Consider the following 14,773-nt stretch of genomic DNA (forward strand, 5'->3'; position numbering starts at 1 on the left):
CTCAGGATTTCATTAGCAACCCTCTTGCTCTCACAGGATCAGGTTTTCTTGCCAAAGAGCTTTCTGACGTTTCTGTTCTTAATATCTTGCACGTTACATGGTTATAAGTTGCTGCTGCAGTGTTTTCTCAGTTCTTCCTCGTCATATTTTCAGGGGCTTGTTTGCCATTTTATTATTATTATTTTTAAGTTGTGTTAGCTCTAACTTTCTTGTTCTGCTTTTGAAAAAAATGGATGTCACCTTTTTCTACTTTAAGGCACTAAGGTCTCTACATAAAATCTTTAACCTCTCTGATCAATTAATTTCTATGATAAATGTTCCTCATCTTAGACCCCAAAAGTGCAGGGATGTGCACTGTGTTTTTGAACAGTGGCAAGAAGAGATCGATGCTCAATGGAGGGAGACCTAATATTATTTGATTTGGGCTTTGCTTATAGTTGCTGCAAATAAATCCTGTTCTTATTACCAAAAGTGGGAAAAGATGCTCAACCGGAGACTTTTTCCTCCTCTTGTTTATGGAATAATTTCAACTTCAGACAAATGAGCATAAGCTCCATAAAAACTAATTTATTTAGCAACGTTTCAGGAGGAAGGCAAGATTTAAACATACTTGGCCTATCAATAGGAATAAACTAATCATAAGTTTTATTTCAGTGAGAGTGAGGTTTTAAGGCTCTTTTTCTTTAAACCTGGCATTGTCCTTAACAGGCAAAGTGACAGATAAGGCTGCAAGGATTGGTTTTATTTCCCTTAAAAATGCTGATCAAATGCAGGCCATCCTTGTGCCAGAAATCTCTCAAATGCGCCTTGAATTTAATCCTTCTGGGGAAGTGCTTAGGCCAACCGTGTTGCGTGCTATTCTTCAAAAATCGATATTTAGTCTAGAATTATTTCTTTTTTTCCTCTCAATTTCCTTATTGGGTGGCTTCTACCGTGCCACCTCATTTGGATTTAGCAGCATCCTTGTGGCTTGCAACTAAAACAAGTTCCGGGGTAGTTCTTGGGCCGGCGTTGTTCCCTTCTTTGTGGGTTTTTTTTCCCCCCCTTTGCTCTGTCACCCATTTGCTTATAAACTGGCCGAGTTTTCCTTGGAAACTTCAGGACAAATTAAAGGTCAGCATGGGCAGGCGCGCGGCTGAGCGCTCTCAAAGCAGGAAGGGGCTCGGACAACGCGTTACTTGCATATATTTCACTTTCTGCTTACGTTTACGTGCGAATCAAGTGTTTTCTAGAAAACAACTTGTTTTCAATTTTCATAAACATTTTGCTAAGGGCTTACAGCAGCCATAGCAAAGCAGATGCTGCCCAGAAGTTTTAAGCTGACATTTATTGCCTTCCTGGCCTACCAGCTGAGAACAGGGACGCATAAGACCAAAACCTATTACAGCACAGGCTTGCAAAACGCTGTTTTGTCTGCTCTTCAACGTCAATATTAAATGGCTTATTAGCATGGGGCTTGTTTCCTAGGCTGCGTGTGTGCAGTTTGTAGTTAATTGCAGGGAAGACTTTGCAAAATACGAGAGTTCTGAGAATTTTTCATGCCAAAAATCTTGATTAAGGGCCAGCAACCTCTACCAGCCTTTGTAAACTGACCCAGAAAGAGAAATGAGACAAACAGGATCTGTAAACAAAGATCACGTGCTCTTCACAAATACATTTTGGAAGCTCGGTTGCCTAGGGAAACAGGAAATGGGAATTATACAACAAACAACGAGGCCTGCCAAGCAAATTTGATGACCTTTTTTTCAGGGAATTATGATGAAAACTGCTGGAATCCTCAGTATTTCGCCATGTTTCTAAGTCTGAAGGTGGAGCAGGAGAATAGCTTAGTAATTGCACCACAGCTCTGCGGAGGATACAGAAGACTTCCTTTAGCACAAATACTTCAAGGAAGGAACGTGGGGCTGTGAGCTGCCTAACTGAGACTCGTCTTTGGCTTTTTTATGGAGCTTTCCAGCTCTTGTAATGGAGCATTTAGGGATTGGTGCCTCCTTTTGCAGAGATGATAACAAAATGACTGTCACTTGCAAGGTTCCCCAGGCTCTATCTCAAGGCCATTTAATCCTCCTCCCATGCCTTTCTGAGGAAATACCCTCTGAAATAGCACTGCCCATGTCTTTCAGCAGGAAGCAGCAGCTCTCAGCAGGGGTTTTGAGCTCCCAGGAGTCACTGGCAGCAGGACAATTATCAAATCTTGCAGAAAACTTGTCCCTGGGAGGGAAGGAGTCGGTCTCTGGGTGTTGTGTCTTCCCCTCTTCCCTTTCCCCCTCTGTTCACGGACTTGGGGATGAAGCAAATTGCCCCATGATTTCTGCCCAGCTCCTGTTTTGAGATGTGCCATTTCACATTTAAGTTGTGGTAAATAAGGGCGCTGTGAAGGAGAGGAATTCCAGCTTGGGAATATCGGCTTGGGATCGCTCAGCGCTTTGCTGTCTCTTTCGTGTGAAAGATGAAGAGGGGAAACTAATGAAACGTTGAAAAAGACTAAAATAGGGAAACTAGGTAGCAAGGTTAGACTTGAGATGCTTTTTATCCCAGGATGCTGAGAAGAAAGCTGTGCAAAACTACATGCTTTGTAGCACAGATATTAATAACCGTGCCAGTCTGCAGGGGGATAGAAATATGTATGATCAATTTCTCGGATCCTTTCCTGCATCTTCTTTTGTTTTCTGTGTGCAACAATCTTTTTTTCTTTTCAGTTCCAATGACAGGTTTCACTCAAAGGGCTACCATTGATCCAGAGCTGAATGAAATCCACGTCTTATCAGGGCTCAGTAAAGACAAAGAGAAGCGGGAGGAGAACGTTAGGAACTCCTTCTGGATTTATGACATTGTGAGGAACAGCTGGTAAGTAGATGAGAGGTGAATTATTGCTAACACGAATGCTGCCTTCCCCTAGGAAGCAGCCCTACATGATCATGTTTCCCAAGTACCTCTATAGCCTCATATGACCAAGCAGTGGCAGCCTTGAAGGCTACTGAGTTCCTTCTAAGCACGTGTTTTTCCTGTATTTTATAGGAAGCTGTTCTGCTGTTTGTATGAGTGATGCTGGAAAAGAGTTCATGCCAGTTCTGTCAGCTTTCTCCAGACTGTAGGCAGTAGCATTTCAGGCAACTGCTAGATCCAGTGTCCTGAGAAAATGTCCCTCCTTTTGTCTGCTGCGTGGTACTTGGTAGTTGTTTGACATTGTTCCTATCTAGAGCTGGCACTGTTTCTCTGTTAAAACTCTCTTCCAAACTGGGATGAATTATATTGAAGGGTGAGAATGGCTTTTAAAATGAGTCTTCAGCTCGGGAGGGGAAAAAAATAAAAACCTTTGTTAGAAGCTGCAGCCCAGGGTTCTCATAGCACTAATGCATCTCTGATGCTGCTCTGCATAAAGAAAACTCTTCATACAGACAGTGCTCTCCTAATAGCTGATCAGTGTAGGATCTAAAGATCTCTCCTGTGTATCTGTGTGCTAGATACACACAGCTGATGTTGGCTTGTGCTCATGGTCTGTACAGTCAAGATGGCATTTTATCAGTTTATTAGGTATCTTTCTTTGTAAAGCTAAGAACAGGAATGGGATAAAAGAGGACAGTATATGGAGAAGTGAAAAGTGTTGTATGCCACATGATTCTAATTGATTTATTATTTATTTATTTAGCCTTTCAGTAACTTTTTCTGCTTCCTTTAGACACTACTGACAGTTATTTTCTGCCATGTGTTTCAGGTCTTGCGTCTATAAGAATGACCAAGCAGCAAAAGAGAATCCAGGTAAAAGCCTCCAGGAAGAGGAGCCCTGCCCGAGGTTTGCCCATCAGCTGGTGTACGACGAGTTGCACAAGGTATGAGCCCTCAGGAGCAGGGGCAGCAGTTCTTGTCTCGTCCCTCTTCCAGTGTAGTAACTTCTACGAGGTCAGCTTCCATTTCATCAACCATGGTACAGTGAATATAGCTCTTTATTTATTGCTTAGGCTTGTGTGGTAGGTAATTTCAGTTAGCTTGTCACTGCCTTTTGAATTAAAGTGCTGAGGTGCTTCTCCCATCAGTGCAAAGTAGGCGCGATAGCTTCTGGGTGCAGCCAAAACGCAGGCAATGGGTTTTATTAAACCTCTATCGAGTTTATCAAGTGCCTGCCTTGTTGCTGTTCTTATACTTGAGAACAACTGAAGCTCGGCGCATTATTCTCAGGGACTTAATCTCAAAACCTGTTTTAGTGACTTTGAGGTTATTTCTTCTCTCAAGTCCATCCCTCTAAATGGTCACAGATAGTTGCCAGCGCTTCTATAAGAAAATATGTTTGATTGAACTAAGCAACCAGTTAAGAATCTTTTCTAACAGTATGTCAGAAGCAAAGCTCATCCTTTAGCATTATCTGACTGCTGCACACCTGTGCTTAGTAACTATAGTTAAAATGAATTGTTTATGGTATGTATAGCTGCTCAGTTAGGACTTTGTGTGAATTACCCAATAAAATCCAGATCTAAAGATTAGGATTCTGTAATGCTATTAACCTATGGTTTTAAATTACTGTGACACATTTACTTGCCCTTACTCCAGTAATACTACAGAGTCACTACAGTGTTCTGTGATGAAAATCAGCTGTTTCTAAAGATTGTTTTGTTTTGGACAAAACTTAGTCTAGACTGAAAAAGGCAAGTATATTTGAGGCTTATCATTCCATAGGATGTTAATTCAATATGGAAGGCTAACTAATATAAAAGTTTGAGGTAGCTTAAGGAAGAATAGATGCCACTAACGTATGGAGAGTTTGTATTGTTTATCTTTGCTGCTTGCGTTAGGGATGAAATGTAAATATTACCCCTTAATTGTTCACTTTTAAGCTTCAACTACCCTGAGACTGAGAACAGAGTTTTTAAGGTTATAGCGAGGGCTTCTAAATCATGGCAGTTGCCCAGCTTTGCTCTGTCTAAAGAGCTGTTTGATGTGCTTGTTTTGAAGAGTCTTATTTTTAGAAAGCTCTGTTCAAATGACCTTTCTAAAGTCCTCTGATATAAATAAGGAGAGCCTGCATCAGTGGGATGTAGAATACATTGTTTTGAGTGATTATTTTTAAAGCTGTGGAGAAAGGTAGCCCATGAGACTGCTTGAACCTCAGTATTTGGAGATCCTGTGTGTCATGTTTAGTGTCAGTGGTTCAGATCCCGAAATACCAAGCGATATGGAGAAAAAAAAGTGAAGAAATAAACAACTTTCTCTCTCTCTCATGCTTCCACTTTTCTTGAGGTTTCCCTCTCTAAGACTTGTAAACCTAGCCTTATATTTCAGAAGAGTATCCTAAAATCATCCAAAAGGATGTTAAAGACTTCTTTTTTCTTGTAAGGTACCTTGAAGAAAAAATGAGTTTTGTCGCATGCATATTAAATGGCAGGCTGATTGAAGAAGGCATCAACATGATGTTCAGTATGAAGGTTTTGCCAATTTGCAATTGCAATAACACCTTTCCGTATTACTTTCTTACGGAAAAAGCTGAGGTGTTAGGTCATGTTGGTTAAATAGGCAGGCACAAAGACACAAGTGTGTTTGTTTTTTAAATGGATTTATGAGTTTTCCTGTCCTAACTCCTTGTTTAGTTCTTCCTTTCCATGACTGGTTTGTCAGTATTACTAGAACTTCATGTGGAGACAGTAACAGCAATGCTGTGACTCTTGATTGTGAACGAGTAACATTATCTTCCATATATCTTTCTATTTGCAGTTTTAGCTTTCTGCTTTCCTCTTTATTCAGTTCCCTCATTCCTTTTTGCCCAGGTAGCCCATAGACTGTCTTGCAGCTAGACCGCTGTATTGCGAGGTGAGATAAATCTGCCCTTCCAGGCACTATGGAAATATTTTCCTCTGTGAGCCTAGAGGACAGGATTAGTTGAACATACTGGTCACTCGTGAGCATCCTTAGGACTTCACATTCGTATTGCCAGGCTTTGGGGAGTGTAAGGATTTTTCCTGACCCAAGGAAAGGGCTGCTTGTCTGCACTGTGGGACTTTCGTAGTGTGTCTTCACCTAGGGAGCTTTGTATGGAGCTGTTTTAATGAGTGAGATTGTAAAATAAATAAATACATATTTAAAATAATAATAATAATAAAAAAATTAACAACTTTGAATGTATTTTGAGACAGTTGCATTTCAGATGTTCTTCAAAGTCCTTTTTCTGAGGCTTCCTTATAAGCTTTGATGTTGCTTCTGTAAACATAAACTAGGTTGGCCAAAGTCATAGTAATACTATTGGTTTATAATCTACAAATTCCTGAATTAGGAAAGAGTGTTAATACAAGTTCTTTAGTTTAGCCCTGTCTCATGATGATCAGAATTTGGAGTCTTTGAGGACAAGAGGGTGAGGGAGAGGTTGAGCAGTTATCTCGCTGAATTGTTTGTATCAGGTATTTTGAACCACAGAAAACAGGAGTTCTTTTCTACACATATCTGTGTAACTGAGGGCTTTCTATATTAACATTTTATTTGTAGGGAAAAGGTTTGTATCTTTTTGTAGATGCTTTTATAGACTTCTTGGGAATCTGCTAGAGTAAAGCTCTAATAGTGCACGTGTTTTCACCATCTTTAAATATAAGCAGTCTGAGAAAACTTCCTACTTCTAGAGGACAAGGTAAGGCTGATAAGATGTAGCGTGTCTAAAAGGAAGAGAGTTCTCCTTCCAGAACAAACCTCTTCAAAGATATTGACTTAGTAAATAGTCTTTGTTTATGTACATCTTGTTAAACAATCAACTTGGATCTGTCTCTCATTTACTTAGGTTCATTACTTGTTTGGAGGGAATCCTGGCAAGTCCTGCTCTCCAAAGATGAGATTAGATGATTTCTGGTCTCTGAAGCTCTGTCGACCTTCGAAGGAATACCTGCTAAGACACTGCAAATACCTCATAAGAAAGCACAGGTAGAGAAGAACAAAAGAGATTCTTCAACTTGTTTCTCAAAAGTGCCTGCTTTATTTTATTGTGTGCAGGTTTCCTGGTTCATTAAGATAATAGTAGTGGGATCAGGGCTAAACTACAGGCTTGTAATAACTGACTTCTTTCTGGTTTAACTGTGTTTTTCACAAGTGAGAAAAATCTGGAAGTTGTGTGGGGAGTCATGGAGAATTTTTAGGTTTCCTTTTCACTCTGCTGCTCATCAGCATGTGCTTTGGTGCTGTCGCCTCCCAAGGAAGCGGAGTATGCTTCCGAAGCAGCGTGCTAGGAGATAGTAACAGCTCTCGCGGATGCTAATGAAGCCTGGAGGTTGGATTCATTCGCACATCTGAGACTCATGCCAAGTTGGGTCATGGCTCTTTCCTGTTTGAAATTGCTTAAAGATCTCACACAGAATTCAGCTACACTGTGCGATGTGGTGCTTGCACTGTGGACATTTCAGAGCCTCCTTTTATTTGCTGTTCAGTGCAACAGCTTTTCAAAATCAGGCTTATGCTATTGCCTGAAGCATGAAGTTGTAGTAGTGAGAGAGCCTTGCAAGATCTAACATGTGATTTGAAGTCAATAAACATCCCTATCTCCATTCTTGGTGAGAATCCTTCTTTATTCAGCTCTGCCAAGGGTTAGAAGTCAGGTTTTTACAAATGATGTTTTACTTCAGAGGCAGCAAGCAATCATTGTACTCAACTGTCAGTTACTGTGGTTGGATTTGGCCTTGTGCAGAGTAGCTATGCAATGGTTGGGGTTATGCACTACAAAGAGCAGTGTGGATAAACTGAATCAAAACATGATAACCTAGTTAAATCCACTCAACATGACTGACCTGAAAGCACACACACTAGCAAAACTGAGACTGAACTGCCACGAACATATATTTATTTGGAAATATTTGGCTGAACATTTTGTAAGATAGGTTTTGCTCTGGGTGGAGCTGGCTGTATTTAGTGATGAAGAGTTGCACTGCCTGTGTCCTCTTTTTGTGCAGATTTGAAGAAAAAGCTCAAACTGACCCTCTTAGTGCACTGAAGTACCTACAGAATGATTTGTATGTAACTGTGGATCACTCAGACCCTGAGGAAACGAAAGAGGTAAGGATGAAAATGTTCAAATTTTTAGTTAAGAAGGAAATGTAAATCCTGTTCTCATGTGGAAGTTCCAGCACAAATTTGAAGCATCTTAAATCTTGTATTTATTTATTTTTTTAAAAAAAGCTCGGCCAGCTTATGACACGTTATGATACATTTTTTTCCAAGCTAAAGATCCTACTACTTTAGAAACAGTGATTTTACAATTGGAGACACAGATAAAATAGCTTTTGTGCTCATACTGATAAAGACTGGGTCTTTGTTTTAATTCCAGCGTACTGCTGTGTATTTTGGGAGCTTTAATTGAAATGTAAACTCTCTTAAATGTCATGAGTCCGTGATTGGTTGTGCAGCAGAAAGTGAATAGAAACTCTTATAAAACGCTACCCATGGCTTGTCAATACCAAATAGCCATGGGAGGGGGAAAGACCTTTTCTCTAGATCATCTGTGTTTCTGGAACTAATCTGTATATACATTGGTTGCTAACCTTAAAACTCTTAATTTCTCTGCGTTTTGAATATTATCCAGTGGGCATGTTCTTTGATTCGTTCCAGGAATTTGTTCCTGTTTCCTGTTTTGATTCCATTACCGCAGTACGTGTCACTTTACAAAAAGGATTAAAGAAATAGTTTCAAGTGTCAAATAAGGTGGTTGACTTTTACGTGGCCCTTAATTTGCGCAGGGAACTTTAGGCAGCCATTCAACACTCAGCAGGTAAATGAGGAAGAGGAGTGAACATCTTCACATCTTTTCCAGCCTTTTATAGCCCAGAAAAGAGAAGTAATGAGGGACACTCAGCCCAATTATTCCTTGTTTTACGACTTTGCTCTAACTGTGGCAAAAGCTGGACGGGTTATGCTGCCTCCTGTATTCAGTAGCCCAAAGAAATTGCCCTAAAGGCTGTATACAGCGTGTATCTGTCAAGGAGAATCTTTTAATATGTTAAAGACACCTGATATTCATACTTCAGTGCATAGTATTTAACCTCCCTTCCTTATAAGGCTGAAGAATTTACCTGACTGCACAAATTTCTCAGGCTTAGGGAAAAAGTACTAGCTTTATCGTGCAGAATAGTAAAAAGAGAAGAGGAAGGGGAAAGAAACGCCCTCTTTCTTGGAAGACACTGATGTTTTGTACGTGCCCCTGCTCTGCTCTGTACCTTGAACCGAGAGAGCGAATGCGTTCAGCATCGTTTCCCTGTGGGCCTGATGCCTGATCCAGGCCAAACTCATCAGCTTCCATCTTCCCTGCTCATCTCAGAATTACAGCTTCACTTCCATCCGTCTCCCAAAATCATTTTAAGGATTTTCGCGTGGGTGTATTTGTTTGTTTTGGGGCTTTTTAATCACTTTGAGCGGGGAAAAATAAATAAATAAATAAAGTGCTCTGGTCAAAGAGATTTTTAAACTTTCTGAGCTTTTTTTTTTTTTTCTGCACTGGAACAGAGCTGCTAGCACACTGGCCTCGCGCCAGCCACCGCGTTGGTACTGCCTGGGTGTATTTCCAGTTGACGTCAATTTACCTTCCGGTTATCGCATCGAGTTGGCTTTTTGCTCTGGCATTACATCTTCACATAGCTCTTGTGCTTTCCAGAGGACCGACGCAGACTTTCTTGATCCCATATCCGATTTCAAGCAGCAATTTAATTGTGCGCCTCGGCACGGACACCTGCACGCTCTGTCTTTATTTGTAGGGCAGCCTTAAATAATATCAAGGGCTCAATACCTGATGGATGAGCTTGGAGCGAGCTGCAGTCTTCCAGCACTGCAAGGCTTTGCAGCGTGACAAATCTTTAAGGGAATCCGTTTCCTTCTGCCTGTTTGTCTTTCTCCCTAGGCAACCCTTAAATTTGGAAAGGACCAAGCTTTATGGATGGGTTCCTGACTTTGTTACAGTCCTCTTAGGGTGTTTTAGAGACTGGCCTATATAATTTCATGCTTTATGTGTTGAGCTCTAGGTGAATTATTGTATGTTACAAGCAGAATTTCACATTGGCGTAAAGCTTGCATGCTTTGTAATAGAGATAATTTCTTTACTTTTAGCTTCGTTAGGCAAGTCTCCTCAGCTGTTTTGAGCTGAACGCCAAAGAAAATAAACAGACTGTTCTCGAAACTTAGTTTGGCGTTGGTAACTAATTTTGTTTAAAGTAGCATGAATGATTGGCAGGAGGAGCATACCTCCAGATTTTTGCTCCTTTGTTGTGAATTCTAGTCATGTTTATAGGATTATGGTCTCATTTCCTTTTTTTGTAATTCTTCTACAGTGAAACTGTAGATGCCTGCAAGCACCAGCTATCTCATGGATGCTTGTTTTAGTAGCCACTGTCTATGTGCCAGCTCTGGCTCTGCTGTTGCCTGCAGAGACAGATCTAGTTCTCTTAGATAATGATTCTGTTTGAAATCACTTAAACCTCTTTTGGGAGTTTTAAGATCAGGGAGTCTTTTTTTACTGGCCGGAGATTAGTAGGTCTCACGTGTATGTGAGGAGGCTTGATCTCCAGAGCAAATGGCAGTCCCCCCATGCGCTCTGGATCATGGGGAGATGGGTTGTATAACTGGCTTTTTCAGTTACTAATTGGAAACAAAAAATCTGCTGGCACTCACACTCCTGTCTCATACACAGATGTGCATTTGGGGATAATTTGGAAGGAGAGGACTTCAAAGATAAGGGTGATCAAAATAGCAAATGAGAATAAACTACAAGTTTGGTACTTGTGCTAAAGAGAAAAAAGGTGCTATTGAAGTGTGGAAACATCAGTAAATCGCCTGTAAAGCTAAAGGTTTTGTTCCTTGGAGACTGGCATGATCCTACCTGGAATATTTGTTTCTTTAGTGGGGCCTAGGGGAAATTGAGAAGTTAAAAGATGACAAATGCTGCCCAAGGAAAGGAGATGAGATGATTATGTACAGCGAGGCTGAAACAAGCCTAGTGGTGGAGAGAGAGCTTGTGCTGCCTCTCCTAAAATAGATCCAAAGTAGAAGTCAAAGTAACAACTGGTTTTTCTTGGAGTGTGGTAGGAGAAGGGAGCAGGGACTTGGAGCCTTAACTAGCTTCTAGTCTGGGACTTAAGGACTCTCTTCAAGGCTGCTTCGTCTTTTCCTTTCTTAGACTTTTTCTTTATTAAATTTGCCAGATAAAGCCAGTGGAGACAAAATGTGGTGCTTGGGTCTCATTAGACTGAAATTTCTGGGAATATTTAAGTTCAAATAAGAAAAATATTTCTAGGAACAAGCCAAGAGAAGCGTGTCTCTCCTCTTCATGCCCCGCTGTGATTCTTTGTAATGCCTCGGTGTTTGAGTGCTGCGTGAGCAGAGATTTTGGAGCCAGTGAACTTTTGAAAAGGCAGAATTCAGACCTCAGCCCAAGAAACCAAAAGCTCCTTCCTCAGAAAACTTCAGTCTCCAATCACCTCATCACAACTATATCATGAGGCAGCATCCCATAGCGTTGGTTGAAGCTGGGGAACTGTTCTTTGCTGTAATCTGGGCACTTGCAGCCCATGGACATTATGGGAGCAGGAGGTTGTTCCTATCTCATATGATCTTCCAGGTGTCCCAGACGGGACAGGGCTGCTGGACAGTGCAACCGGCATTCCCTGGAAAAAGGCAAGGTTCTCTGGAAGAATGTCATACACCTAGATGACACTGAAATGCAAATGCTGAATGGGCTGGTGTAAGTGTCGCTGCTGTCCATAATTGTTTTTTTTTTTATCAACTTACACACTTGGCTTTTCCATCAGTATGTAAAATACAGCATTTTTTTAAAAGCTCAGTGTTAAGTGAGCTGTGGTGGCACCAGCGAGATGGGACGGGCCTCCAGAAAGGCTGAGGAGGAGGCTGGAAAGAAGTTCCTAGCAGTGGAAATAGCTGTGCCGAGTGCAGGTGACACCAGGATACTTGGCACACCGTCTCGGTCTGCATTCCTGGAGAAGGAGGGGAGCCCGTTGCAGCGTGTGGCACCCCCTGGTCTGCCCCTTGCTGGCTTGGTGTGTTATCAGGGGAAGATGGCCAGAACATGGCACGTGCCACCAGGACCTGCACACCTTCAGCCACCAGTTTGGTTGCAACTTTTTAGGGTTCAGTGCATTACTGAGTCAGAGCTGAGCAACTCTTAGCTATGGTAGCAATGTAATACATGAGCAGCATTGAGGTCCCTTTTAATTTCATATAATCAGCTCTACTCAAGGAGCTACTTAATCAACTTCTCCCCTCTATTTTCCAGCATGTCAGTCCTTCCTTTCTAACCTGTTAAATGTCTCCAGTGATAGCTTCCAAAAAGCCTGCAAATTTATTCCACCACACTGCAGCCTGTGCTTTAGGCAGTCTCTTTCTCGATGCCATGTCAAAATTAACCTTTCTGAAATATTTTCAAGGTTTTTTGCAGTTAGATTTGCCTTTTTATACTATCACTTAATATTTTTAGTGGGGTTTTTTGCTGCTAATTAGTGCAGGACATCCAGAAGCGGCTCTTTTACTGTAAATTAGACCCTATGAGCCTTCATAGCAGTAGAAATACCTGATTTATTTTTAGACCTGCTCCTTTCAATGGATTTGCATTTGGGCATAGGATAATGTTGAGCCATTATAGCTCCTCAATACATTTTCACAAGGCCTGTGTAACCCTGCACTGCTTTGTGTAGCTGATTATTCCTTCGGAGAATGGTGTTTTGTACCCGGCCTTATTAAATTGCATGTTGTTTCATCATGCTAACGTGGATGAGATGAAAAAGCAGCCTGAAGCCTGTCTGCCAGCAGGCTGGTCTGTCCGAGGCCTGTAGTTGAATGGGTGAATCCTGCCCTTTTGACCCGTTTGCTGTTTCTTGCAACCTTCATCTACATGATGCTTCCCTGATTTGCCTTGGAAATACCATACAAGCCTCAAAAGCCCTATGGAAACCAAGATAGATAATAATTATTGCTCATATTTCCATCCCTAGGGCCTGCTGCCCTGCTGAAGAAGAAATCAGATTGATGTGACAGTTTGCTGCCAGATCTGTATTGGCTGCTCTTTGTCACCTTCTCCAGCTCCTAGATGCCTACACATTGTTTATGTCCCCTTTATTTTTGTTTTGCTTTTTTCTTTTTCTCCTGGGAATTAAAGTTAAGCTGACAGAAATGTAATTCCTGACCATTTTTCCACCTGTGCACACATACTCTCACTTAATGTATTTGCTTATCTTCTTTTTTTTTTTTTTTTATTTTTGCTTTTTCTTCTGTTGGACAGTGCACTGCAGAGACACAGACAGGCAGGAGATAAGAGATTAGGAGCCTGTAAGGGCCTGGAAAACTTCTTAAAGAAACTCAAAAAAGGGCTAAGGTTTGTTAAAGAACAAATAACTGAAAAGAGCAGCCAGGGTGGAGGAAGATACCACGTGCACTGTCTATCAGTAAGACGTTAAAGGAGAATAATACTGTGGACAGGCTGCTTGAGAATTCGCCCTAAAAGTGTTTTATCATCCCGAGCAAAGAACATTTTTGGTGTGTGGTTTGGGCGTGGGTGAGGTTTTTATTCCTTCTCTAAGTCCTTGCCCCAAACAAGCTTTTGAGATGAGCTGTTCTGGCAGCAGAAAAAGGTTACTGTTTAAAGCTTTTATTTTTCTTTTTTTCCCCTCTGTGCTCAAGAGGTTCGTGCTCCCCAAGAGCAGTTTTCCTGGTTTAATGCTCATTGAGACAGTATCCCCTTTGTCCCTAGGAACGCTGCTGTTGTGAGGAAGAAGGTTCACCTTCCTTGGCAAAGATACCTGCTGAAGAGGCTGAATAAAAGGGTTTTTCGGGCTCTGTCAAGTGCTCTCACAACCCCTAGGAGAAATCATCCAACTTGTTCAGCCAAGGGGGCAAACTCTACTGGTGTGAAAGTGTATTTTGCTGTTATTGCTGTCATCAAACCTACGGAGAGTAGTTTTAAAGACTGTGCTAAATAAAACCAGCACCTCTCAAGCCACTGGGGCTTCTGAGCAGCTTTATTTTTTCTCTTGTTCAGTTAATGACACTTTTTTTTCCCTTGTTCCTCAATGTCTTTCTGCAGTTCCAGCTTCTTGCCTCGGCTCTGTTCAAGTCTGGCTCAGATTTCACCACTCTTGGTGAGTATTGTGTGTCAGAAGAATTATACTAAATATTTTCACTGTAATAAGGATCGTTACTCTTTCTGCTGACTTTTTGACAGCAAAAGCCTACAGCTCACAGGAATGTTCTATAGTTTTTAAATTTAAGTACACAAAGTGCCTCTAGATTGAGAGAGAGCACTTGCAATGACCAGTATCCAATGCCCCAAGGCCCACATGGAAAACATCTGTCACCAGTGGCTTTAAATCCATGTCTCCATGGATCATTTTGTGTCTCCTGTTACATCTGATGCTTTAGTGTTATCCAAATAAACAGAAGCTTTGGTTAGAATAAAATAACTTCTGTCACGTCGCTTAGGAGCCTCACAGCAGGATTACAGATCTGTTTGCTGTGATAACTGCAATTCCTGGAGTAGTTTGGTTCGCTCTGTTCTTTGCACAACTAGTTCTTCGGGCAGCGTGTCAAGACCCATGAAGAAAGTGCCATGTAGGTCCGAAAACAGGAGAATTGAGCCAAGCTCGTTATTTATTCTGCTGTTATATCTAGCAAATGCTCTTGGTCAGTTATCCCTCCAAAGGAAGCAAACTTAGTTCGAAAGCTGATTTTTCCCCCAGCCTAGTTTTAAATATTCTGAAAATTTGATTAGTTTTGCTACAGTAGCACTTAAAGGAATGGCTTGTGCTGTCCCTTTATAGTA

The 14,773-nt window shown here is 41.3% G+C and overlaps 1 protein-coding gene across 1 annotated transcript in view; it reads left to right on the forward strand.

Annotated features, from left to right (window-relative positions):
- Positions 1–14,773, forward strand: part of MKLN1 (muskelin 1) — a 90,622-nt gene that overhangs the window by 74,293 nt on the left and 1,556 nt on the right. Inside the window, exons 13-17 of the mRNA XM_088531808.1 lie at positions 2,700–2,847; positions 3,716–3,830; positions 6,755–6,894; positions 7,914–8,016; positions 14,039–14,093. Of these exons, the coding sequence (XP_088387934.1) occupies positions 2,700–2,847; positions 3,716–3,830; positions 6,755–6,894; positions 7,914–8,016; positions 14,039–14,093 (561 nt within the window). The remainder of the gene's footprint in view (positions 1–2,699; positions 2,848–3,715; positions 3,831–6,754; positions 6,895–7,913; positions 8,017–14,038; positions 14,094–14,773) is intronic.

The sequence above is a fragment of the Tinamus guttatus genome, unplaced genomic scaffold (assembly GCF_059628265.1).
Source record: "Tinamus guttatus ecotype Peru unplaced genomic scaffold, ASM5962826v1 Tinamus_guttatus_pri_ptg000434l, whole genome shotgun sequence".
Taxonomy (NCBI): domain Eukaryota; kingdom Metazoa; phylum Chordata; class Aves; order Tinamiformes; family Tinamidae; genus Tinamus; species Tinamus guttatus.